The 24,975-nt window shown below is 43.3% G+C and overlaps 1 protein-coding gene and 2 long non-coding RNA genes across 8 annotated transcripts in view; 1 reads left to right on the top strand and 2 right to left on the bottom strand.

Moving 5' to 3' along the window:
* CAMK2A (calcium/calmodulin dependent protein kinase II alpha) overlaps positions 1–24,975 on the top strand; it is a gene marked incomplete at its 3' end in the record, with an annotated part of 113,104 nt that overhangs the window by 81,325 nt on the left and 6,804 nt on the right. Inside the window, exons 10-19 of one of the 5 annotated variants that reach the window (XR_014522271.1) lie at positions 293–415; positions 1,720–1,803; positions 4,257–4,299; positions 8,824–8,864; positions 13,088–13,120; positions 14,177–14,225; positions 18,173–18,248; positions 20,294–20,388; positions 21,458–21,686; positions 23,032–23,127. Coding sequence is in view for 3 of the 5 variants with exons in the window: in XM_083488415.1 (XP_083344541.1) it covers positions 293–415; positions 1,720–1,803; positions 4,257–4,299; positions 8,824–8,864; positions 13,088–13,120; positions 14,177–14,225; positions 18,173–18,248; positions 20,294–20,388; positions 21,458–21,686 (773 nt within the window). Of the gene's footprint in view, positions 1–292; positions 416–1,719; positions 1,804–4,256; positions 4,300–8,823; positions 8,865–13,087; positions 13,121–14,176; positions 14,226–18,172; positions 18,249–20,293; positions 20,389–21,457; positions 21,691–23,031; positions 23,128–24,975 lie in introns of those variants that run through there. The other 4 variants (XR_014522272.1, XM_083488415.1, XM_083488416.1 and 1 more) reach the window with 4 other exon arrangements.
* Positions 1,810–24,975, bottom strand: part of LOC310699913 — a 34,322-nt gene continuing 11,156 nt past the window's right edge. Inside the window, exon 3 of one of the 2 annotated variants that reach the window (XR_014522292.1) lies at positions 1,810–3,914. This is a non-coding gene — a long non-coding RNA (uncharacterized lncRNA). Of the gene's footprint in view, positions 3,915–19,512; positions 20,115–24,975 lie in introns of those variants that run through there. The other variant, XR_014522293.1, reaches the window with a different exon arrangement.
* Positions 8,823–14,170, bottom strand: LOC310699916. The gene is made up of 2 exons (XR_014522297.1): positions 14,039–14,170; positions 8,823–9,027 (listed from the first exon to the last, which is right to left on the bottom strand). It is a non-coding gene; the product is annotated as an uncharacterized lncRNA (long non-coding RNA).

Here is a 24,975-nt window from a genome sequence, read left to right as displayed (position 1 = left end):
CACCCAGCCTTAATGTTGGCCTTGTGAAACGGGTTTTTTTGTTTTGTTTTAAGAAAAGCTGCTGGGTGGAAATCAGCGGTAAAAATATTAACAAACTCTGACAGTGTCCTGTGCATGTCAGAGACCATTTCCTACAAAAATGGATGCTTTTATCCCTTCCCTATCTCAAATCCGCATTATTGTATCGTGTGAAAAAGAGAGTGTGCAAATAGGCCAAACTGCATGATGCAAAAAAGGAGGGGGAGCTCCTGATCATATTGTTATGAGTAGTGCTGTCCCTTTGCTCTTACAGTTTCCTTCTCCCGAGTGGGATACTGTCACTCCTGAAGCAAAAGATCTCATCAATAAAATGTTGACGATCAACCCATCCAAACGTATCACAGCAGCTGAAGCTCTGAAGCACCCATGGATATCAGTAAGTGCAACTGCCCAGATCCTGAGGATTGTCTGGATGAAAAGCAGTTTTTTTTGAGGGTCTCAGTGGGACAAAATATATTTCAGTTATGTAGCACACGCACAGCAGAGTAATCATTTGTTCACATGTTGATTAATAAGCATTGTATCACGTGAGGTACATGCCATAGGTATATGCTTATTATGGGCAACTAGTTATGTGGCTCCAAAAAAACACTGAACCATTTGCTGATGGCACTTATTAAGTGTCTGTGTTCATGCAGTCCACTTATAGCAATCAAGACGGGCTCCCAGGAAAAAAAAAAACAGCTTCAGAGGAGCGCAAAGCACATAATTTTTAAAATCACTTTTCCTGTTTTCCACCAGACCTAGTCATTCTAATCTATAGAAATAACAGTTTGAGATGCACTTTTACTATTTCCACAGCCCGTATTGTAACTCAGCTGTGCTCTTGGAATAAAACTGTTACAGAGGACTTTGACAAGTTTATTTTTAATTTAAAAAAAAACCTCTAGCTCTCATCCACTCAGAATCAGGGAGCCTATATAGGCTGATTTCCCCAAACCCCACTGCTTATCATTAAAGCAATATCCTCAGTTTCCTGGAACATTTTTTACTTGTGTACTTCTGTCTAGCAAGTGTTGCTGCCACAATTACATAGATTGGTAAACTATGGGTTTCCTTCCCAAGGGGCTGGAACATTTATATTCAGGTCTTTGCTTTGAATGTCCGTTGTGCTCGAAAAGGACAATAGTCTGAGCCACCAGTGCATAAGAGAATCAGACTGAGGAGGCCACCATCAACCTAATGAACCATCTCCAGAATCTCTGGTGTAGCAAAAGAAGGAACAAATGAATAAGCAGGAAAACTAGTTTGCACAAACCATTAAAGTTTTATTTTCTACTGCTTGGAGAATTCAAACCTATGCCTAATATATGAGTGCACATTCAAGAGACACAGAGATGGTGCAGAGTTCAGACTTGTATGTGTAGCCATGGAATAACCATCCTGCACAAAGGTGCAAGAAGCTGAGAGTTATCTAGGCTAACCCACTGCGCAAAGGCTGGAGCCTCCAAATGCAGGCTCCCCAAAAGATTTTACTGATCTTACCTGGTTACAGTGGGCAGGGAACAAGTTCTGATTAGGACACATGGGCTCATGCAAACCAAGGAATATCACAAGTAAAAGAAGCCAGGTTGCTTTTTTTTTTTTTTAAAGGCAGGGTGTGTGTGTTTTGGGGGGGGGATAAACCTCTCTATTTTCTATTCCCTTCCATTTCTGAGCAACTTTCTTTTTGCCTTACAGCACCGTTCCACCGTGGCATCTTGCATGCACAGGCAGGAGACTGTGGACTGCTTGAAGAAGTTCAATGCCAGAAGGAAGCTAAAGGTAATCCATGCCTCTTCTCTGACTTGTGGGTGGTCTTCTAGGAAATGGGTGTACATCACCAGACTCTTTTCCATTTCATCTGCCTTCCTGTGTTCATAAAGGTTTCCAAAGAATTGACTTTCCAAGAAAGCTGTGAGGCTTCCAAGAAATTGGCTTTCAGAATGGCCACCTTTGTGCTGAGAAAGGAAAGGCCTTCCTAGATGTCTTAATTAAGTCTTCGGGTTGTATGCACTGAATGACAAAGGATAAAGTAGAGCAGTGGCTCCCCACTGCCCCCATTGATTGTTGTTGTATAACTAGATGCTAGTGGCTGCAGAAGGGACAACCCATTTCAGGCTCACTCGAGCCTGCAGTGCCTACAGTGTCACCATTTCTTGGCATGTCAAGGACTGCTCTTTGATAAAGTCCACTAAAATAATTCCTGAAAAGTGAACACTGATTAGACTAAACCCCTTTTTTTAAAGGATTCTAGGACAAACTGAAGTTGCTTCCTAGGAATCACTGAATCTGAATTCCTTAAGGGCACTTCCATTGATTTCCATGGAACGTCCTTCAAGACAATGAAATTGGGATCAGTGTCCAAATTCACCATTTTCAAATCACTGTCCGCCAGTCCTATTCCCAGGGGGAAGGTTCAGTATCGGCTAAGAAGTTTATTGCCACCAGTGCTATCATCAGCACCTTCCTCCGAGGCCTTGTTGGATATCTCCACATGCTGTTATTCTTCCTTTGAATACTGTGCAAGTTTCCAGCCTCAGGGCTGGAGGCTAATAAGATTACTGAGCAAGGAAACAGATAATGATTTGTGTTTACTTTTCCTCCAGTAATCTGTTACTGCTTCAATTATGTTAATGTAATCCTATTATACATGTCTTCTTACTAGCTCATGAAATTGATTGGGAAATTGAGAAATGCTCTGTGTGTCCGCACCTACCCACAAAAATGAGGAGAGAGACCAAGAGTATCAAAGAGGCATAGCCCAGTTGACCTTTTTCACTTGGAAAGTTGTATTTGGATGGATGTTTTGAGTCCTCTGCAACCAGTGGGAGTAAATGCTAAGTTCCATCATGCAGGGTGTATCTGACATGGCACTTTCTAATCCCCTAGTGGTACACTTGTTCCACTGGTGAAATGTTTTCCAACTGCAGAACGTTGTTGTGGAAGAGAAGGCATTAGCAGGTTGCTTGTAACTTTGTTGCACAGGTTGAACAATCCGCTGCACAAGAAGTTTTCGCTAGCTTAGCTGTTGCACAGGATTTAACTGTTGCGCAACATTAAAACTCACCTGCACTTTAGTACAACAAGAGCTCTTGTGCTAGTGGACAGAGAATGTCCGGGTACAGCTCGGCATCTTTATCCAGCGCCAATATGTGTGTCTACGTCCTGTTTTTCTTTGACAAAGTAGAAACAGTTTTATGCACAGTAGTGCCCCTTCCTTTTGTGAGATGTTTTCTTTTCCAGTAAGAAAACAGGCAGTCGCAACTGAGAGATAGTCGGTGTTAAATGCTTGGCAAAGGAGAGCAGGGATCTATAACCAGTTCTTTTATTAACTTGCAGAGAATGGCTCTGAAGATGTTACTTCAGTACTGTACCATAGTCTTCCCATCTATAAAATGGATGTGAGGAGACCAATCTGCTCTTTGACATCTATGGGACAATATGCTATGTGAGAACAGATATGTGTAGTAATAGTAGTAGAAATAGTGGTAGCTGTGGTAGATTTTATTATCAGGTGCTAAAATTGAATTGCTTTTTTAAAACAAACAAACCATGCCACATACGGTATATAGATCTGTCTCTCAATGCCCAGTATTTTTTAATTTCACAATATATCAAGTCTGGGAGTACCATGTAGCATTCTGGGGCTTGGGCACAGCTCTGAACAATATGAAAGCAGGTTATTCTCAGGCAGGGCAGGGGGCTTCTATCACTGATGTGTCTAGTAGAGTCTAGGTGCTACTGCAGCTTCTATGGGGAGATGAGATATGGGGAGTTCCCCTTGAGACGCAATGGGAATTCCTCATCAGTGACTGCTAGAAACTTGTCAGTTGTCCTGGTCTCATCAGAGCATGGAGGTTGCTTGTTCATCTGAGGATGAAATCCCATTAACACTGCAAGAAAGGATACTGAGTCTCTATAAGGTGGCTATAATAAACCCCTGCTGCCATCATTGAGAAACTTGCAGAGTAGTTAAAAATCCCTGAGCCACTATCCAGTGACTTGTTTTCTGCAAACAGTTAGCTATATCTATTAATACCACCTCCGAACTATATTCATCATACCCCTGGAACCATGCCAAAGAGCCATCCCTCTTGGAGCCCCAGCCAGCTCCATTTTCCACTAGATGCCTTTAAGAGGAAGGAGACTAGGGTTGGGGGAAGGGATGGGTCTGATTCTGAACCCAGTGATGTTTCTTGCTTCCCCGTTTTCTTTTTGTCTTTTGTGTATTTCAGGGTGCAATCCTCACTACAATGCTAGCAACCCGGAATTTTTCTGGTAGGTAACCCAACTCTCTCCAGGACAGTATTGACTTGCTGCCTCTTCATATGTTGGATGCTAGTCATATGTGCTTAATATGACTGGCCAGTGTGACAGGCTCCCAAAACCCTGGCTCTCATTGGAAAAGACTGGGCACAGGGCATCTTCATGCATGGCCCTAAAGCAGGGGTGGGGAACCTCCGATCCTGAAGGACTCCAGTTTCCATCAGCCCCCAAACAGCATGGCCAATGCTCAGGGATGATGGGAGTTGTGGTCCAACAGCAACTGCATCATCAGAGGTTTTCCACCCCTGCTATGATAGCATTTTGGAATTCTTCTGCCATTTCTACCTGCAGCTAAACATTAATGCAGGAAAGAAAGAAAAGCGGAGAAGCATTTTAAATTTACATTCTGACCCTTGTTGGTTTGGCATTAATGAAGGTCAATTTGTATGTCCCAGACTTGCTCAATGCATAAATCCATTTGCTGGATTTTACTCAGTAGACAAGGCTGCCTATTGGTTGTCTTGAAATTCTAGCATTTCTGCAGCTTCCCTGCAGGTTGCTACTTTCAGCACTGTACAAGCAGATACAATTTGGAAAGCAAGATGCTGGGACTGCAGTGGAATCCTATAATGATGTTTTGACTTATGCTTAAAAATCCAGGGTTGTTGAATTTTGATTTACTAATGAAGATCACATGCTTTGGAGATAGCTTGCATTTTAATATGATGTTTGGGTCTTCCTGGTTGTGGTGCAGTCAGGGGAATAGGGCATTGCAAAGTCTGGATGTGGTTGAACTGATACTGTACTCTCATTTTTCATACTGACACACTGCTAATACTCAGGGGGTTTATTACTAGGTAAATCACAGGCAGCCAACCTGCAGCTTGTCAATCACATGCGCCCTCACTGCTTGTGCCAGCCATGCCAACTGGCATGCAGCACCTGACCACTTACCCACACCACCACATGAGTCCCTGGGGGGCAGTAGGCAGGGTTTCTCATCCCTGGTATAAACCAGCACAACTTAAGGTCCCCCCCCCAATACACCAAAACCTTTTGGATATTTGGGTTGGTCTGTTTGCACCATGTTCCTATTCTATAACATTCCCCAGATTTCACCATCCTATTGGTTTTACATTTTAGGAAAAGAAGCTTGACAAATGGACTTGATAAATGCACCAGCAGCCTGCCTCTAAGTTTGGGCTCCAGCCCTGTTATCGGTTATGCTTGGGAAAGTGGCACAGAATCTGTGTGTTCCTGTGCATTGCTTCTCAGAAGTAAACTGTGTTTAATGGTGCTTACTCACTTAGAAGAAAGCATCCATAGATTTGCAGCATAAATCAAGTGCCTTGGTAAAATAATTTAGTTTGCTCGTGGCAGGGAGTACTGATGTATAAACGATCATTTTAAAATTCCCTAAATATTCACGACATGCATTGTCGCTGTCTGCTATGTCAGGAACTTCGTCCAAGATTTGTTTCTGTGCACAGCCTCCTTTCATTTCACTGGGCATCTAGCTCAGCAAGGCTTTCCTTGTCGTGGCAGCCTGGAAAGAAAGCACTCAATGTCTCAGACCTATTCTTGGAGTATGACTCAAACGTTTGGTGTCCAGACATAGCTCACATATTACTTATTTCAGGAACTTGTGGCCCTCAGATGTTGCTGGACCTCCGACCATTGGCCACATTGGCTGCAGCTGATGAAACCTGGGGTCCAACAAGATCTGGAAAATCACAGGCTTCCCACCCCAGACCTATTTCCAAAGGTCTCCAAGCAGCACAGTTTGAACATGGAAAGAATGCATGTTAGAGATGCTACAGAGTTGACAAGGATTTACTATATGGCTTAATAAGATTCATGCATTCTTCCACTCCACGGGTGGGAGGTATTGAGGTGTGTTTACTACTTAAAAGTGAGCACTTTGTAATTTTGAAAGAGAAAGAAAACTACTTCTTATGCATAGGACCTCCCACTCTACACACACACACACACACACACCTCTCCACTAAGCTTCCCCTCTTTCCTTCCCTCCCCTGGTTCCACGCTGTGATAACTACTCAAAGTGAAAAGCTCACAGTTTGGAGGTAATTATACACAACCAGGACTACAATTGATCGCAGTTAGGTGCACTTAAGCTGCAATCCTATACACAGATATCTGGGGAGGTGAGGAGTAAGTCCTATTGAGACACGTACGGTTGTGCAGTACTGCACAACTTACTTCTTTCAAGAGGCTTAAGTGTGCCCGACTCTGTGCTGGATTGTGGCTTAGTTGTCTACGGCAGAAAGCTGATGTCAGTCCTTAACTCAGGCACTGACTTGTGGCTTTTCTCACGTCACATTCGTATATAGTTATTAATCGTTTACCCAAAGATCACAAAGAAGTGACAAAGCACAACTAATCATTCCTAAAACGCTTTGTGACACATTGCTGGGAAGGCTGCCGTCAGTGGATCAGTGCAGCTGCCAATCCTCTTCCCTTCACACAACGGAAGATTCACAGCATCACCTTGATTTGGCAGGATTTTACATTTGCTTTAAATTATGGATGACCCAAAAAAGGCGGGGGCAAGATTTAATCTTGTACTCTGGAGAGGCAGCTATTGTGTGGATGTGCAGCTCCACCCGAAATATACCGTATGGGGAGAGGGGGGATATTAGGGGAGAAGGATTACAAAATTGTGATTGCCTCTTTGGAACACAGGAACTAGATAGGTTGAAGGTTCCTTCCCAGCACACAGGAATTGCTTACAAGTGTCCTCAAAAGGCCAGTGTTCAGGAAAAGCCTCTTCTAAGTTGTTTTTTTTTAATTTTAATTTAAGGTAGGCAGAATTTGAAGAGGCTTTTCCAAGAAGCACTTTATGAGGAACTTCCAAGGATGACTTCCATCTGCTGACATTTTTATTGAAACATGGCAAAAACTAGCTCCTTGGAAAATGTAGGGGGACAATTGTTTGTGATTACATTTAGTATGTGGCCAAATTATTAGAAGTAGTGTGGCATGTGGCCCCAGAAACTTGTTCAAAAGGGAAATGTGGCCCTCCAGCTGAAAAAGGTTCCTCATTCCTGCTTCATGTAGGAAATAATGTGCCATCTGTATGTACACAATCACAGCTGATAATAAACAAATATTTGGTTTTCCAACATGGAGTACATGCAGTGTGAAACCACAATTGGTTGTGACTTCCTACAGCATGCACATGTAGTGAAGTACACCTGTGTAATATACACATGTGACAAACTATGCACAGGGCTGCATATTATAAGCTGGAACACTTAGCCACAATGAGCACTTGGACGAAGGGGAAAGGGCTGGATAGAATTTAAATAAATAAATGCTAAACTGTAGGGAAAGATAACATAAGATGCTTAGCTAATGCAGGCTGGTTGCTTATTGAATGGAGTAAACAAGGTCAAATGGGGACATAATTAAATCACTGAAGAAAAATCTAGGAAATTAGGGTTGATTGTCTACCATGACACTCTTAGGAAGTTTGTCTTTAAAAAAATGAAAAAATGTGGAGGTGGAGGAGAGCTAATCAGCTGAGACTGCTCTAAAAGTGATAAGGGTTCACCACTGAAATTCAAATCAGGGAATTCAAAACTTGATCCTTTATTTAGTTTTCTGTCCTCCATGTTCAGATGTGTGTTCCCCCCGCCCAAAACCAGAGTAGTGATTGCTACTGATGGTAGGGTTACCCGGGTCATCTTTTGCTCAGAAGCTGCAGTCAGGCCAAGCGTGCTTATGCCATGCTTCATATCTCTGTGTTTTATGCATTCAGAATCTATTTGAAGGCAACAGAGGGAAGAGGGCGGGATTATGAGTGGGCTGCAGTCCCAGGAGACGAGGCTGGCTCTGGGATAGTCATGGGGGAGGGAGGCATGGGGGAAGATGTCTGCTTTTCATCATTGTCAAAATGTGGGCTGCAGCTGTCAGGATGTCATAATTGTAGCACATGACCCCACCAGCATGGGGATCTAAAATTAGCGAAAGAGGCAGAGTGTGAGAAAGGCAGGCAGGCAGGCAATTGCACGCTGATCTTATCATAGTTGAGCCATTAGCGTTCATATCTGAGACCGCGAAACAGGGCAGGCAAGCCCAGGAGGTGAGGGTGATGGCACAGGGCAGGACTGAATCCCTGTAAGCCATGTTGAAGGATCCTTGAGCCCTCTCAGGAAGGAAACAAGTGTCAGAGAATGCTCTGTCAGCTCCCTTCTATCTCCGTCGCTGGCCATTCTGCTGGTTCCTTCAAAGATTTGGGAGTCCGAGAGTACAAGTGGCTGTGGCTTTTCACGGGGAAGGATCCCAGTAATCCAGCTGGTGAGCTGCATAGTTTTCTGAAAGAGACTTCCTCCAGAACTCTGGATCATTGCAAAGCAAGTTCGCTACCAGCAGAGGAAGCGGTGGAATTGAATCTGTGATCTTTGGTTCCTGCGTTCTGCTGCTCTCACACAACTCCCCCCATGTTGCTGGTTCTCAGTGTGCTGACCCTGATACCGTGCCTGTTCCTCTTGACGTGGTACTTTTTCTCCACAGGAGGGAAAAGTGGTGGCAACAAGAAGAACGATGGCGTCAAGGTAAGTCCTGGGCTCATAGAGCCACCAGCTTGCCTGTACTCAAGAAGGCAGGAATGTTTGGGCTGGTGGACTGTGTGGTCATGGGTCCCTGCGTGGCCCAGGCCCTTAGTGTTAAGGATCTCTTGCATCATCCTCTTCTCATCATGAAATACATTTCCACATTCTGAAAGCGAAAAAGGAAAAACAAATACCTTTACCTAAGCAAAGTTTGCTGCTTAGAGTAATGGATGCCTTGACTCATGTTCAATTTGCTTGGCTAACTCATATCCTCATAATCTCTTCCCATTCCTGCTTTCTTTTCATAAAGAGGAGAAAAAAAGCTTGTGCCTTTCTCCTGCCGTCTTACTGTTACTATGCTACGGTCATTTCGGGGAAATAGAGCCAATCCAAATGTTTGGAGTCCATGGTGAAACAGCCCCACAAGAGGACAGCAACTCACAAGTCCAACTGATTCAGAAATCTGGAGGTTGATGCTCCTGTGGTCCTTGTGTGGGAGTGAATTATGCCACAGTGTGCCTCAGAAATCAGGCAGGCCTTCTTCCTGGCTTGTTATCTCTGTGTGAAGGAATATCGTGACACGGAAGCACTTCCAAACAAATCAACACCTGAGTGAATTTAGAGGTGTTATGGATCGGCCAAGAGAGCTTTATCACATCCCCCTGCCCAACAATTTGAATTGGCTCTAGGGCATTTCTTAATCCTGTAAAGGGGGCTGTGACAGGTAAGACAAACTGAAAGACACTTAATATGGAAGAGAGGGAGATGGGATGGGGAGTGGGAGCAAGGATGACTCTTTCTTTGATTGGCTCCTGTGGACATCAGTTTAGACTGAGCCTCTGAGCAGTGGCTTTTCTTTTCAGATAGGTCATTGCTGTTTTATTTGAGTCTGAGTCTCCCACGGTGGCCTGATGAACTATCTTCTGGTCAACTGAAAACCTGGGAGGAATGAGAAAATATAGATGTTTCTGTCATCAACCCAAAAGGAGGGGAGAAAGGGGTTAAAACTGAAAACAGAACTAGGGACACAAGAAATCCTCCCCAACACACACACACAAACACACTCGCCTTCTCCAGGCTTTTGATTCTACATTGATCCCTTTGGGTTTGCAGCACTCATATCATGCCTTGAAACCTGGTTCATTGATTTGGCAGAGATGCAGATTAATGGATGAACAGGTTTGCTCATTCCAGTGACATCATCCATTCCAGCTCTGAAATATTTGTGAAGTTTGAATGCTAGCGTTTGAAAGAATGGCTTTGTGCTGATATTATAATGATTTTCTTTTCTGGAAACCAAACTGGAGTATTCTGGACAGCTGCCTGGCATCTCTTTCCACGGTGCCAAATTGAGACTTGGTGGCTATCTGAGGATGTGGCAAAGGTTTCTTCAAAGAATGAAGAAGATTCTGACAACAGTATTCCTTGGCCAAGAGATACACTTACGCTTGCCCATCTGCCTATTTCCTATGCTAACAGCCACTCCTGGCACTGTCATCTCACTCCCATTTCCTTTCAGAAATACCCCAAATGGACAGACCTCAATTCCAGCAGTGGAATCCCACTTGGCTTAATTGTCAAATGGCTTGGCTGCAGATTCTCCTCCCCCCTCACCTTGTTTGGTTTTGATATCCCCCTCTGTAGAAGGAGATGGCTGTTGGCACCACAAATTGTGGGGTCTAGTTCACGATCTCATGGTTAGCTTGCCTTTCTGATGAAACTCTCTGGTTTAACCAGTTCGTGTTAACAGAAAGAACCTACCTACTGTGTTTGAAGTAACATGGTAATGGCAACACCCCCCCCCCATTGCAGAAAGGATATTACCCCCTACTTTGGCTACACCTATTAGTGAAAAAGTAGATATTTATGTGCCACTTCTGCAAACATGCTATCCATGGAGAGTAGAAAGGACAACGGACCCCTTTCACAAATAGTTTATTGAGAGAAGAGGCTTTGCCCCTCTTGTAACCAGTGGATACTCAACAAGTTCACTGCCCTGTGTCACATCCTGTTACATTGTTAATTAATGCAATCACTGCCCCATGTCACATCCTGTTACATCCTAAATTAATAAAGTCACTGCCCTGTGTTGCATCCTTTTATTGTATGTACGTCCTACTTTAATAAGGTCACCACTTTTGTGTTGCGTCATGTTGCGTCAATTGCTTCTACAGTTACCGTCCAGTAAGGTTTCCTAGACAGTTCTTGGTTCTTGGTATGTTCTCAGTGGAGCCACCATGCATCTGAGCCTAGCTACCTCCATCATATATAGCTTAAGTACCAAATCTAAGAGTTGTAGTAGAGTCTGTTCTCTGTCTTTTGGTTGGCTTTGGAGAAGAAGCTGTAGAGGGCTAGCTGAGGATATCATATGATGAAATAAAGCAGTCAGAATCGCCAAGTGCCAATGGGCTCATTCTACTGTAGCTCATAGAACGCATTTCATCTCACCAGATATATGCAGTTTTGATACCTTTTTAAATAAATAATAGTGAAGAAGATTAGGATGGAGGCTTCTACACTATGCCTATGGTGAGCCTGTTTAGATGCCGCATTTTCTGGATTTCATCTAGATCCATTTTCCAAGTTTCATCTACAGGACAGAAAGAAGTAGTGTGGAGAAGGCAAGAAGAAGCCAAGAATGGATTTGTGGGATAGCAAATAGAGAACTTATTCAAGACTCTTTTGAGTGATAATTAGGAATCTGACATGATGTGCCTCTCTTTTGATGTACATTAAAGCGCTGTGTTGAGAGAAGCTCATCAAGAATCAAAAGACAAAAGTCTTAAATCTTGAATTATTTGCAGGATTTCTTCTGTGAGCTGTTCAGTACTACTTTGAGGCATAGAAGGAGCTTCTTAGGTCATGTCTGCAATGCAAATAAACTCACTTCCACCATTTGGCATTGTGTTGATTTACCACCTTTGGTACAATGCTGGGATTATATGAACCAGACTTTCCACTCCTAAAAACTGCAGTCATAGTCCATGTAAACATTGCAGTTTGCCTGTGGTTTCAGTCATTCTCTCAAGGTTTTATCACACTTTTAAAAGAAATCCCTGGTGAAAGCTATGTGATAGCACATTCCTGCACGCTGTTCTGTTTCTTCTCACCCAGATACTTGTTGCTGCACTTGAACAAATCTAGAAAAAGGGCGTCACTTGGCTCAAAGTTTGACCATCATCTACTTCATTTGTATTTTTCATGCCCTAGCAAGCCTCTCCTAGCTCTGATATCGGTATTCACATCCCACCTAAACAACCCCCACTCTGATTTGGTGCAATGTACAGCATTATAACTGGGCTACTCCAAACAAACACTGATATTATCTCATAACCATTGCAAATGGCAAGATGCTTGCATCTTAGTGTGGATAGTGAAGACTTTTAAGTGCTTTACTGGTACCTGAATTATCATGCCAAAATGATGTGCAGACATGACCTTAGAAGAGTGATCACTGAAGACAGGATGAGAAGCAACAAATTTCGATCACAGTGAGAATGCAGATTTAGATTAGTGAATAACAAGACTGTTCAGCAGTAGTGTAACTGTCTATGAAGGCTTTCAGAGATGCTATAGATGTAAAATGCCCATCCTCATTCGGTGCAGTAGAGGATCATTTGGATTTCTTCTGGCTTTATTCTTTTAGGATTCAAAGTGAACAATACCAGTATTTAATGTCTCCAGCTTTTTGCTGCCACAAGTAGAATGATGCAAAGTCACAGTGGCAAGGAGGGTTGGAAAAGTATAGCATTTCATTTGCGGAGGGCTGTATTCAGATATTGTTGTGTCCACAAGTTAAGTTGGTGTGGCAGTTTTAGCTTGTTGACTAGTATTTACAGATCTCAAAACATGATTCCTCTTCAGCTTGGAAATCTTTTGTTGGATTGGATTAGAAAATGGCAGGAGAGATGTTAAGGTGGAGCCCTGCCCTGGGTCAGGATATTAAGGTTCATAGGGATGCAGACATCTGTGGGTCCAAACATAGAATAGTGGACAAGGCTGATGGATTTGTTAATTGTGCTGGAAAGTTAGATTGGCATGGTTTGCATTGTGAGAGTTTTGACTACTCTTTGGCATTAAGCATCAGATTTATTCACAAACTCTTCACCTTTCTAGTAGGATCGCAAAAAGGTGTCCTAGGACCCACTGTGTCCCATGTTCTGCTCTCTTCCTTCTTTCTCACTCTGTGTCTCTTCTTGTCCTATCTCTTCTCCTTGTTTTTCCAGAAAAGAAAGTCCAGTTCCAGCGTTCAGTTAATGGTGAGTGTCCTTTGTCTTCCTCAATGCTGATAATGTTGGGCCTCTCAACATGTTCCAGCCCTCCCTGTTTTGGGGAATCACTCTGAGGTGTGGAGAGCAGGGCTGAAAGTAATTCCTTCAGAGCAGCATCCTCCCCTATGGGGATCCTTCTAAACAGGAACGGCTGGAGCAGAAGGATAGTTGAAGCCCAAGAGCACTGAGAACCTAATTCCATTTTCTAGCGAAAGGTTCTCCATGGAACTTCTCCTCTAGCAGATCTGCAAGCTGCACCAGTCCAAGCAGCCGTGAAGGAAAGGCCATCTTATATGGCTTTGCTGGAACTGTTCGGTCACAGGAGACCAAATGGCTGGCACGGCCTTGGTCAATCTGCTGTTTAATATTGTTTGCAATATGTCTCTGGTGGGATGAACTGGTGGTTGCAGTCCAGCTACCAGAGTTGTCTTGATGAGAAGCAAATGGTTCCCTTTCTCTGTGTTAATCTGTGTACCAGTTGGCTGTTTATGGAAAGAGGTGTGTGTCAGCCTTTGGCGGTCCATGTGGTTCTTGGCAGCCCTCTCTGTTTGAGTGTACATTTCTTTCTTTACTATGCGGTCAATGTGGTCTCTTTCACTCCTGCACAATCTCCCTCACTCTCTCATCCTAGCTCCCTCTCTTTGTTAATTTGTACATTCCTCTCCCAACTGTAGTCAACATGGTGTCTTTCACTCCTTACACAGCCCTTCTTGCCCCATGCTAGCTGTAGGAGATGTCAAGCCTCTCACTCCTGATAGTAGTGCAGTGGAATACTAGTGAATTCACTCCTGCAAGATTCTTCACAATCAGACCTCCGGCTCAGTTGTGGTTTCAAAGTCAAGACAAGTATTACAGTCACAAAGCAAAATCTGTGGTTACTGACAAGTGCTTTTATCTGATGCTTACCTGGTTTTTGTCCCTTTGCAGTGTTTGATCCTGTTGAGGTAGAACCTGGGTGATGGGTTACCGGTCAGGATTTTTCTGGGGGGGGAAGCCATTTGGGTGCATCTTATTTTGCTTTTGTCCTCTCCGTTCTTTCTCCAGGAATCTTCAGAGAGCACAAACACCACCATTGAGGATGAAGACACCAAAGGTATAGTATAAGACTGTGGCGGAAGAGGTAAAAGGAAGCCCATTTTAGTCAATGACTTCCAGTAAGCATGAGTTGTGAGATTATGGACCCCTAGGCAATTCTTGCTGTCAGCCTATATAGGTAGAGCTGTTCAAATACTAAAATGAAATTTGAAGCTTAGAGTTTTATTTTTCATCCATTTTTCAATGAATGAAAACTTCATCCTTACTCTATAGCCCACTGACCAGGATTGGTCAGTAAAACTGTTCAGCTGTCACAAAACTATTCTGTTGTGAATTTGCAACCTAAAACTTATTTTGTGAAGTAAAAGAAAAATCAACTGTATGCAGAAATTTACTGTGATGAGTCTAAAAGACTCAAATTTCATTATAAGTGGTCCTGTATCAATTTATGTGCAATGCGCAAAATTCTCCTACAGAATAATACCGCTGTTGTGACTACCATTTGTGAATTAGCAAGGCAATTAGACCTCATTTGTACATACCACTGCACCACACCTACTCAGGGACATAGCGTTGGACGGGGGCGCTGCCAGGGCGATGACCCTGGGCACATTTTTCTGGGGAGCACTGCACATTTGGCTCTTCACACCTCCTGCCAGCCCTGCACCACATGGCGAGGCTGGGATCAGATCTGAATGATTTGCCGGGTGAATCATTCAGATCAGATTCCAGCCTCGCGAAGTGGCATAGGGCTAGCAGGGCAGCATGCGAAGGACTCAACAGTCATGCACCTTTCAATCCCAGCCTCGCCTTTGCCATTGTCTTTGGCCATTTGCTATGCATGCAGGGGCTAATGGGAGTTGAAGTTCAGCAATATCTAGAGACTCAAGTTTGCAAAAGGCTGCCTTAGATACTTAAATCCCTTGCTCTCCCTCGGTTCAGCTTGCAGTGTGTTGTGATTTTTCTAACAACTTGGCAAACACTGACTTTTTCATTCCTCTTCTCCACCGAGTCTCTATGGAAGTAGTTTCACTGTCACCATTTTAAACCAGTCTTTGGGAAGAACCTTAGTGAGGCCTCTTTCTTACTGCCTGACAAGGCCACAGTGTTCCCATAATAGCTTGGGAAATCAGTGTTAATTTGTAAAGTCTCCCCAAATGAAGGGAACTCATCTGCTGTGGAGATGGACTTTGGCCTGACATTAAAGTTAATTGAAAATTTGTCTCTCTGGGAATAACTCCCGCAGGAAAGGCAGGCGTGTGTGTGTGTGGCAAATTAATATGAAATGATAGAAACACTGCTGATGAGGAAAGCCTTCCCTGCGCATTTTATCATTAACCACTTTGTCTCTTTAGTATAGGGAATTAGATCTACCCACAGGACACCCATATTTTAGCCTTATTAATAAGCACATTGGAATGCTTTGGCACAGTCTTTTGGAAGATCCAGTTCCCTGAATGTGTTGCTGGATTTCTAAGAGATTTCAGCCCTCTTGCAGATCCAACAAAAAGCAGAGGTAAGGAAGGAGGACAGAAAAGAATCATCCTAAAATTTGTATTGTCTTCAAGGCTTCTTTAAAGTGAAAAGGAGGGTAATGGTGAGATGTTTGTTTTTTAAAGAAGTTTGTTGTTCCAAACTTTAAAGCATCTATCTTTTGAAGGGCAGTGAAAGAAACCTGAGGAACTTGACTTGGCACATTTTCTCATTCCTTGGGGGGGGGGGGGAGGCACAAAGAGGCTGTTCATATTTTGTTGCTGCAAGCAACCCACACAGATTCTGACACAGGGATCCAGGTAAACCTCACAGTCACTACTTCAAGCCTGCCTTTCAGGAATAATAATCCCATATAATCCGGGCACACAGCCTCCCATGACAAGTCATTTGTTCACAAGGGTGTAGGGGCTAAAAGCACATGAGATACAGGTACCTTTAACGAGTCCCAGCACCATTTTTTAAAAGAAAAGGTTTGTGAGGAAGGCTTTTTTTGTGCGAGGAAGGCTTTGGGCAGAGAAGCCAGTGGCTTGGGATACTGTGTGCTTAATTCTTTCCCTATCTGGCATTTCTCAGCTCATGAAGCTGCCATCCCCACAACAGCTTCCCTATGCAGAGATCAAAATTACATATTTACCAATGTTTTGAACCTTCGGAAATTTAAAGGAAGGAAATAGTTGCCTCCTCACATATCTTGAAGCCCGAAGAAGGGAGCACCTTGTAACATGTCATTCATTTACTCATTTTATGCTTGATATCAATTAATACTAATCCTGCAATTAATCCTAATACTACTACTAATAATAACAAAACAACAACAACAACCAGTAGTTTCTAAAGAAATCCTGCTGTTTGGCGTGTTTTCCCTCACAACAGCTTCCATCTGATTTGAAAACATAAGCCACAATCACCGTTAAGTTGAGGTGTGTACATTTGAGACCACCATTGCACATGCTCAGATGACAACTTAACGCAGAGGAGTTTGGCAGGGAAACCAAACAGGTAACACACATCAGGTGAAGGCATCCCGGCCCCCTTTCTGGGGTGTGTTGTGTGCAACTGCAACTTGAAACACAGCAGGCCAGTAGAAGGGGACAACCTCGCTGTGCTTTAGGCCACTAAGAGTCTCAGGCCTCTGAATACAACTGGTCCCACTTGGCACCTGTGTGGGTCTCCTGACTGGTGTGTCCAGAGCCATCTCTCCAGTGAAGATGCTGCTACGGGTGTGGGAACCTCCCACAAACTGGCGAGCCGTGCTTGCATATGTGATTGTCGCACCCCCTGGCCATAGTCTAAGACTGTGCTCTCCACTGTGCAAAAAGTTGCACATGCAAAAGGAGATACCACCACGGCTATTCTAACAGTGTTGCTCAGAGTGCCAGGAAAGCAGCCTGCCCTGCCAAGGTTTGTTTTTAAATGAAGTGGCAGTCACTCACTCATGGCCAAAAGTGAAAACAAGCTGCTCTTTTGGCCAAGAAAGGTGCCGTTTTGTAACAACGCTCTCCTCCGCCTCTTCTTAGTCCTTAGTCTGCACTGATGCCTTTTGTTCTCATTCTACCCCCTCTTACTATCCTTCCCCCGCTGCCAGGGTCTCTTTGCTGCTCCATTTGTTTCCTCTGCCAGTTCCTCTCCCTACCGGGGTGTAATGTAGCTGAGCAACAAAAGCTTGCCTCCCTAAACCTGGTGTAATTGCTTGTCTGTGCTTCAGCCACTGTGTTGAAAGAGCTGTGCAGGCTGGCAGGAAAGCACCAGCCATGTCTGTAAATGCCTCTGAAGGCTGCTTGTGTGTCACCTGCCAAGCACCACCACAGCTGAGGTGTTTATGGTAAGGCTTGCCCTGTAGTTGATTCTTCCGAGGCTGGGAACTAATCTGCCACCTCCAGCCTGCATAGCTAAATGGACAGGCGTTGTGGTCCAGCGACATCAGGAGGGCTGCATGGACCTCACCCCTGCTCTAGGCAATCACTAAATACTGAGCTGGCCTTTCCCTCAGCCCTTCCACTGAGAGGTAGAAACAACCAAAGATTTCTAAATCTTCCTCATTCTGGAGGAGTATCTTTTCCCAGCCGTTTTTATAATCTCTCCATCTAGTAAGTCTTTCTTTAAATCCCCCCCCCCTTCTGCCAGACTATCCAGGGCTGTCTGTACGTTAAAATAAATCAATAAATAAATCTGTATGCAAGCAATTCAGTTTTCTAGTTTTGGTAGTTCTGAGAAGGGCAGAAGCAAAGAAGCCCTGTCCTCAACCTCTGATCTTCTTGGCCGCCTGCTGAGGTTTTCCAAGGCATTGCCCCAAAGATTTTCAAATACATCTTCACAGCAATAAGGACTAGAAACTTGAGGTGCTTTTTAAAATGAAAGCAGGCATTTTTAGAAAGTCGAGTTCTACGTGCACTACCACTTTCTGCGGTTCACAGCACTGTGACATCCATACAGCTCTAACAATGCCCTTTCTCACTGTCTTATTTACATTCAATATTTTCTCTCCCTTCTCCCCCCCCCCCAACCCAACAGTACGAAAACAGGAAATCATTAAGGTGACGGAGCAGCTGATTGAAGCAATAAGCAATGGGGACTTTGAGTCCTACACGTGAGTGTGCCCAGTGGGTGTTTTGAACTTTAACAAGAGAGCGAAGTATATTCCTGAGCTGGCTCAGTATGGAGGAAGAGGGTTAGCAGGAAATCCTTCAAATGGCCTTAACTTTGAAAAAACAGTTTTGAAATGTCAGGTTGTTCTGAAGGCAAGCAAATTAGTGGTTTTCTTTTATGGGTTTTCAAAGCACAGCTAGAAATGGACTTCAAGAACTTGTGTTTTCCGTTTCTTCTGTTCATACTGAGCCACTCTGTCATTATTATCTCCCATCAAAATTAAAATGGATGGATTCATTTTGCAGTCTGGCCAAGGATAAATCACAGCTATTACTGCTGAGTGAGCAAGCAAAGGCCCTGGATTCCTGGTTAAGAGAACAAAGAAGCATGGGTTTATTGATGAAGAGTAGAGGCTGCTGAGTTTGTTTTTCTCCTGTCTACAAGAAGGGCCTGTTTGAAAACAAACGTGCAAACAAAACCCCTTTCTAACTTTATGAATCAACCAGTTAGCACGGTAATATTATGGGAAGGAGCACAGGTCAGTGCGGGAGCTTCTGCATTTTGTGCAGAAAGTTCCATGCTCAATCCCTAGCCTTCCCAGGTAGAGCTGAGAGAGAAACCAATAGGCTGACTCAGTATAAGGCAGCTTCCCATGTTCCTAAATGAATCTTACTTTACGCTCATCTCAGCATAACTTCAAAATAGTTAGCACTAACTCATTAAAGCTTAACAAGATAATGAGGAACCCAAAGTTAACCTCCGTAATTTATAATAGTATTTCCATTGTGGGTAATGGGTTAATTGAATGCCTTTCACCTATTTATTTATTTTTACATATACTATTTGAAACCTCATCAGTTTGAAACCCATCTGTTTACTAAGGCAGGATGCCAGCACACTGGAACTGATGCATGTTCTGCTAACTTCAATAAGGCTGGATATATTTTATTGATTTGTTTTGAATCTGCCCAAGGATGGCTCCATAAAGTCCCCCATGCAGTTGGCAGCGTGGCATAAAACAACAATTAATACAAACAATATGAAGCAATTAGATTACAGATATAGACAACAAATCAAGAACGAATCAGTGGCAAGGAAGAGTCGACAGAGAACCTTCCCTAGTAGATTTATGAAACATAAAAATCTCTGCCAGGTCATACAGTCAACAAAGTGACCCTCCCAAAATCCCACTGGAACAAAATGATTTTTTTGTCTTTTAACTAACTTTCTAAAAATAAAAAATGAGCTGATGTGGTGAGTCTTCAGGAAAACAGTGTTCCATAATGAAGGCGCTACTTACTGTTGTTTTCCCTCTAGCCTCTGACAAAGATGAAAGTTAAAGCAGAGACCTGTCAGATGATTTTGATGTATTGGCGGGTGGTCTCATACAGGAGCAGGGAGTGTTCTCTAATATGAAACACACCATAACCATTCAGAGCTATTAACACCAGCCTTGCAGATTGTGCTTGGAAAGACATTGGGAGCCAGCACTGCTCTGAGTTTATTCACACTTACCTGGGCCTAGAAAGAGCCCACCTGCCAACACATCAAAATCAGAGCAAATGTCAATTCAGATTTTTCATGGATTGCCATTTACTCCGATTGAGCTTTAAAGAGCGGGTTTTTGCGGGGAAAGCTCTGGGGCAAATAAAGGGCACTCAGGACATGAAGCCTGTCCATCCTGCAGGAGGATTTTACAGATGCTTCCTTTAACCTGCCACCAAAATGACAATTTCTTCAATCCATTAGGAAATTATTGCAGCCCCTCACTCTTCAAAACTGAGAAGAACATGTCCTTTAAGGTCACAAGCCAAGAAGCAGAGAAGCTATTGAAGTGTGTCACTGAGCACAGTGGTATGCTTAAGAGCTAAGAGAAAGAAATTAAAATATATTATGAGAAATAAATTATGTATTTGTATTGCATAGACAGGTTAACTTCATTGGTGTTAAATCCATAGGAATGAAGACATGTGACTAGACAATGAGGTTATTTCACTTCCTTTTCTCTCTCCACCCTGACCCTGGTCCTTTCATGGGCTCTTCCAGGAAAATGTGTGACCCTGGGATGACAGCTTTTGAACCAGAAGCTCTAGGGAACCTGGTGGAAGGGCTGGATTTCCATAGATTCTACTTTGAAAACCGTAAGCACCCTCTGCCTTGCCAAAAGGCCCTTTGACTCTCTTATCAGAATGGAAATATTTGCAATATTGGGTCACTTCATCAGCCTTCTAGCCCAGGGACCAGCCTCTTAACTACAGCCAGTTTGTTTTAAAATAAAGTATGCTAAGAGATTTGAAGGTATATAGATGGAATCTTCTATCCTGTTACCTGCCAAGATTCTGCTTGTCAGAGTAGAAATTTCATCCTTTGAACATTTTGGTTCATAGCAATAGATAGGCCTAACATCCCTTAAATTTGTCTTATCTCTTTTTGAGCTTTCTGAAAAGATAAGGACAACTTGGCTGAACTAGCACATGCATTTAAGGGCAGGACAGTATATCAGAGATACAGCACAAACTCAGATTTAATTGCTGACACCTCCTGTTAAAAAGCATATCTGTATCAAGGCTAAGAAAGAGCTCTGGCTGAGGCCCTGGAAAGTCATTCCCAGTCTGAATAGACCATGTTGGGCTGGATGGACCAGTAGTATGTGTCAGCTTTGTAAGTTCATAGGTATGCATTTGAAGGTTTACTTCTGAGTAGACTTGGTTAGGCTTGTGCTCTTAATCTCTCACTCATTTCCAAAGTTTCAAACCAAATCATAAATGGTTGAATGTAGAGTGGATGAGCAGGATTCACCTAATGAACCCTGTTAGCACCAGCCCTATTTGAGGGTTTCTGCTTGCACAGTGCCCCATCCCCAAAGGCTGGGGTGGGGGTCAGGAGAACCCCCCAGAACAACACAGCAGGGGAGGGGGGATTGTTCCACCTGGCAAGCTACAGTACTTTTGCTGACAATGTTGAAATCCCAAACAATGTTTTTAGTTTTTAGATTGTGGACTGGTCAGTGAATGCAATTTAATGAATTTTTAAGAGAATAATCTCCCTATGATTGGGACATAAACTGAAACAAGCCTAGAAATATTGTGCATATGCCTTCTTTTTCCTTGTTGCTGCAATGGTTTTATAAAGATTAGAGAAAGATGTCCGTCCTAGTTATGGGGAGACGCAGGCAGCATTGATCTCACTGGCTTTCCTCTCAACCCCCAGTGTGGTCTAGAAACAGCAAGCCGGTGCACACTACCATCCTGAACCCTCACATTCACTTAATGGGAGATGAATCTGCCTGCATTGCCTACATCCGCATCACGCAGTACGTCGATACCAGTGGGATCCCTCGCACTGCACAGTCGGAGGAGACCCGAATCTGGCACCGCCGGGATGGCAAATGGCAAATTGTTCACTTCCACAGATCTGGAGCACCTTCTGTCTTACCACAGTAAGTCAGCCCCAGGCCTTGGTGATCCCTCTCAAAGCCACTCTTGTCATACCATTGAAAACTGAATATTCTGTTTCCACAGTGCAAACAGGAGTAGATAAGTGTAAATTAAAGGTGAGAGTATAAGCAAGGCAGTAGAAGGAAAAGAACAGCAGCGAAGGCCCAATGTAACACACATATGCATGGCTTAACAATATTTGTAGCTAGGTCAAAACCTTCCTGAAAGAACTTTTATCTATGTCAGTGGTCCCCCACCTTGTTGGGCCTGGGGGCGCTTTTGTAAATCTGTTGTGGGCAGATTAAAGAAAAACTGACAGTGCTCAGGACCCCCCCCCCCGGTCTCTCAAAATCAAACACCTACACCACCACTCCCAACAAATAAAACAGATTTTTTAAATAAAAAAAATATGCAAACCCCCCCCAACGCAGGTACCTCCCCCGAAGACAACAAAAAGCCCCAAACCACAATTTTAAAACAGAACTTAAAATTGGAGGGGGCCTTGACAGATGCCTGAGAGTGCTGTAGTGCCCACAGGCACCACATTGGGAACCCCAGACGGGGATTATTCATTTGCCTTTATGCAAGGATGCATTCATGGCATTAAATTACAAGAGATTTGAAGGCAATTCATGCATATTTAGTTTAACCTCCCACCAGTTACAGTCACACATTATTGTTTGATGATTTGCTAAGATCCACATGCATGCTACCAGAATGGAGAATACCCCGCCCCCCATGTGGTAGGCTCAGAATGGTATTTTATTGGTGGCAATGACATGCATGGAATAGAAGTGTCTAATGACTGGTTCTTGGAGTTAGAGCAAGTTTAACATTCTCTCTCTCTCTCGCTCTCTCTCTCAGGCCCAGTTCACAGGTCACTTTTTCACATGGTAATTTCACCATGTCAAATTATTTATGAACATGATGTTTGAATCTGGTCACATGACAGGAGATATTTATTATGCCAGAGCAAGCCAAATTAATTGCAAAATACCAACCCAACCCGGTTTATATTGGTTTAGAAGTTTCAACTTTTAGTGATGTCATTCAGAATTGGGGCTCTCACGTTCTTCTCCCCATCCCCATTCATTTTCTTACTGTGATGTTATGACTGTCATAGGTGTTTTCTCAGTAAAGAAAGATGCATCCTCGTATTTCATGTTAACTAATGCACTGCCAGTTTAAATCATCAAAAGAAATGAAAATAACTTTATTATCCATAAGGTAGAGTTGAAAGTGAAGAGGGAAAAACTGTGTTATTTTATCACTCTCTAAACTTCTTGATAACAAGGTGCGAAGGTGCAGAAATGAAGTTAAGGGTATACACTGTTTGTTTTTTAATAGGCGGGAACATTCAAACACACAAGCCCCCACCTGCACTCTGGAATGATACAGTCCAGCATCAGATACTTCACGTGTGTCTGATCATCTGTTTCTGATGTGAGTGCAAGAAGATTCCATATGGGCATCCCTGATAGCAGAGAAGAGTATCTTTTGTCCAGGTTTGATGAGACTCCACGGCTAGCCCTTAGTGGCCAGCGTGATAGTGGTTACTCATTCTGTTGAAAGCTACTACTGAAGTTAGAGTCATTCATTCATTGCTTTTATGAATTGCCTCTCTGCTTAAATAAAAAAGTGTTCAAGGTGGTGTACAAGAACACACCCCACTGGGGATTAAACAAATTTATTTGCAGTTAGGGATGGAGGAAAAATGCCATGCAAACCTGTGTAATTCCCACTTGTGAAATTCAGAAAATGTTCAGAAAATGTGAACAAAAATATGTCTGTTAGGGGAAAGTGTGCATAAAATACATATATATTAGTGAAAGCAACATGCTAAAATGCATTGCATTAGATAATTTACTTGCAAAAATGTGTATATTAGGAGAAATGTGCACTAAAATGCAAGCAAATTTTAATGAGGACTTTTTAAAAAGAAAAATCACAGACTGATACAAATGTGGTGAACTTAAATTAAGGTTGGGGACAGAGAAAAAGTGAAACTGACAGAATCATCTACCCTATTTGTGGTAGCTGCTTTTCCTGTTTGCCTCCACACTGTTTTCTGAGGAATTGCCATCCGTCCCTCATTTAGGTACCATAGAGAATCCAGATGAAATTTTTGACAGATGGTTGCATTCTGGTGTTTTCTGTGTCACCTTGCCATATCCCCCATCCCATATCTAATTTGTGGCAATTTTCCCAGTTGAACCGGGGGGGGGGGGGGGACAACCCACTAGCTTGTTCAGCATGGTTATGCAAAGAGCTATTGATTCAACTGGCTTTCACTTCTGCCCATGTGCAGCCACTGTTAGACTTTTAGGGTTTAAAAATATTTTTGACACTTTCTTATTGCACTGCTGCATGTAGAGCAATAGAGGCATGCACAAATTTGGGGTGGGGAACCACAACAACATTGTGATGCTCCTTACAGTTTCAAGCCAGAGAGGGCTAGGGAGACTTCTCACTATTTTACAAGCCTTTCTGGGGCTCAGTGCAAGCAAGGGGATTCCATCCCATCATTTTCTGGTTTCTCTCAGCTGTAGAGCTTGGAATTCTAATGAAAAGGCCTTGCTGCACTTGCACTTCAGCATAACAAGGAAGGACCATTTTTTAGAAGCACCTAAAATGGTATGTCAGGCAATGCAGGCCTAATCCTTCCTCTGTCCCCTGCTTGTCAGAGATGCCTTGTGTCATTTCCCTGGCATGTGGGAATTTAAGAAAAAAAGTTAACTGGTGCGTTCATAAAGGGGTGGAGGAACCCTTTCCCCAATATTTTAAAACAAAATTAATCCCCCTCCCCCATTTTTTTCAATAGCTGCCATGCCCTGTTCCTCCTTCATCATGTGTATAGGCATTGCAGGATGCTAATGGGGAAGATCTGTGCTACACGGAACCGCTATTTTAATTCCCCATCCAGCTCGCAGTGCAAGAGTGATGTCTCAGCAGCACTAAAGAGGCGTACTGCTTCTTATGCTTCTCTGAGGCTAATTGACAATCTAGGTGTATGCTCCTGCCTGTTCTTTTCATTTGGGTTCCCTGAATGCTCTGTTCTCCGCTTGAGAGATGGTGGCACTTAGTAGTTTGAGGTGCAAGCAGCTACCAGGATGGTGCAGCCCTCACCCAGCTCTTCTCTTATTCTCCTGCTGCTGCTGCTGCTGCTGCTCTCTTTTCAGGGCAAGGCTGTTCAAAAGTAGTCTAGTGGTGAAAGTTGCAGAAAGAAGGTGGGCCCCCTCAACATGAGTCACATCCACCCAACACAATGAAAGCACTCCTGTACCACTTTAG

The sequence above is a fragment of the Podarcis liolepis genome, assembly GCF_965112155.1.
Source record: "Podarcis liolepis genome assembly, chromosome: 2".
Taxonomy (NCBI): Eukaryota; Metazoa; Chordata; class Lepidosauria; order Squamata; family Lacertidae; genus Podarcis; species Podarcis liolepis.
This window is presented reverse-complemented; position numbering and strand designations above follow the sequence as displayed.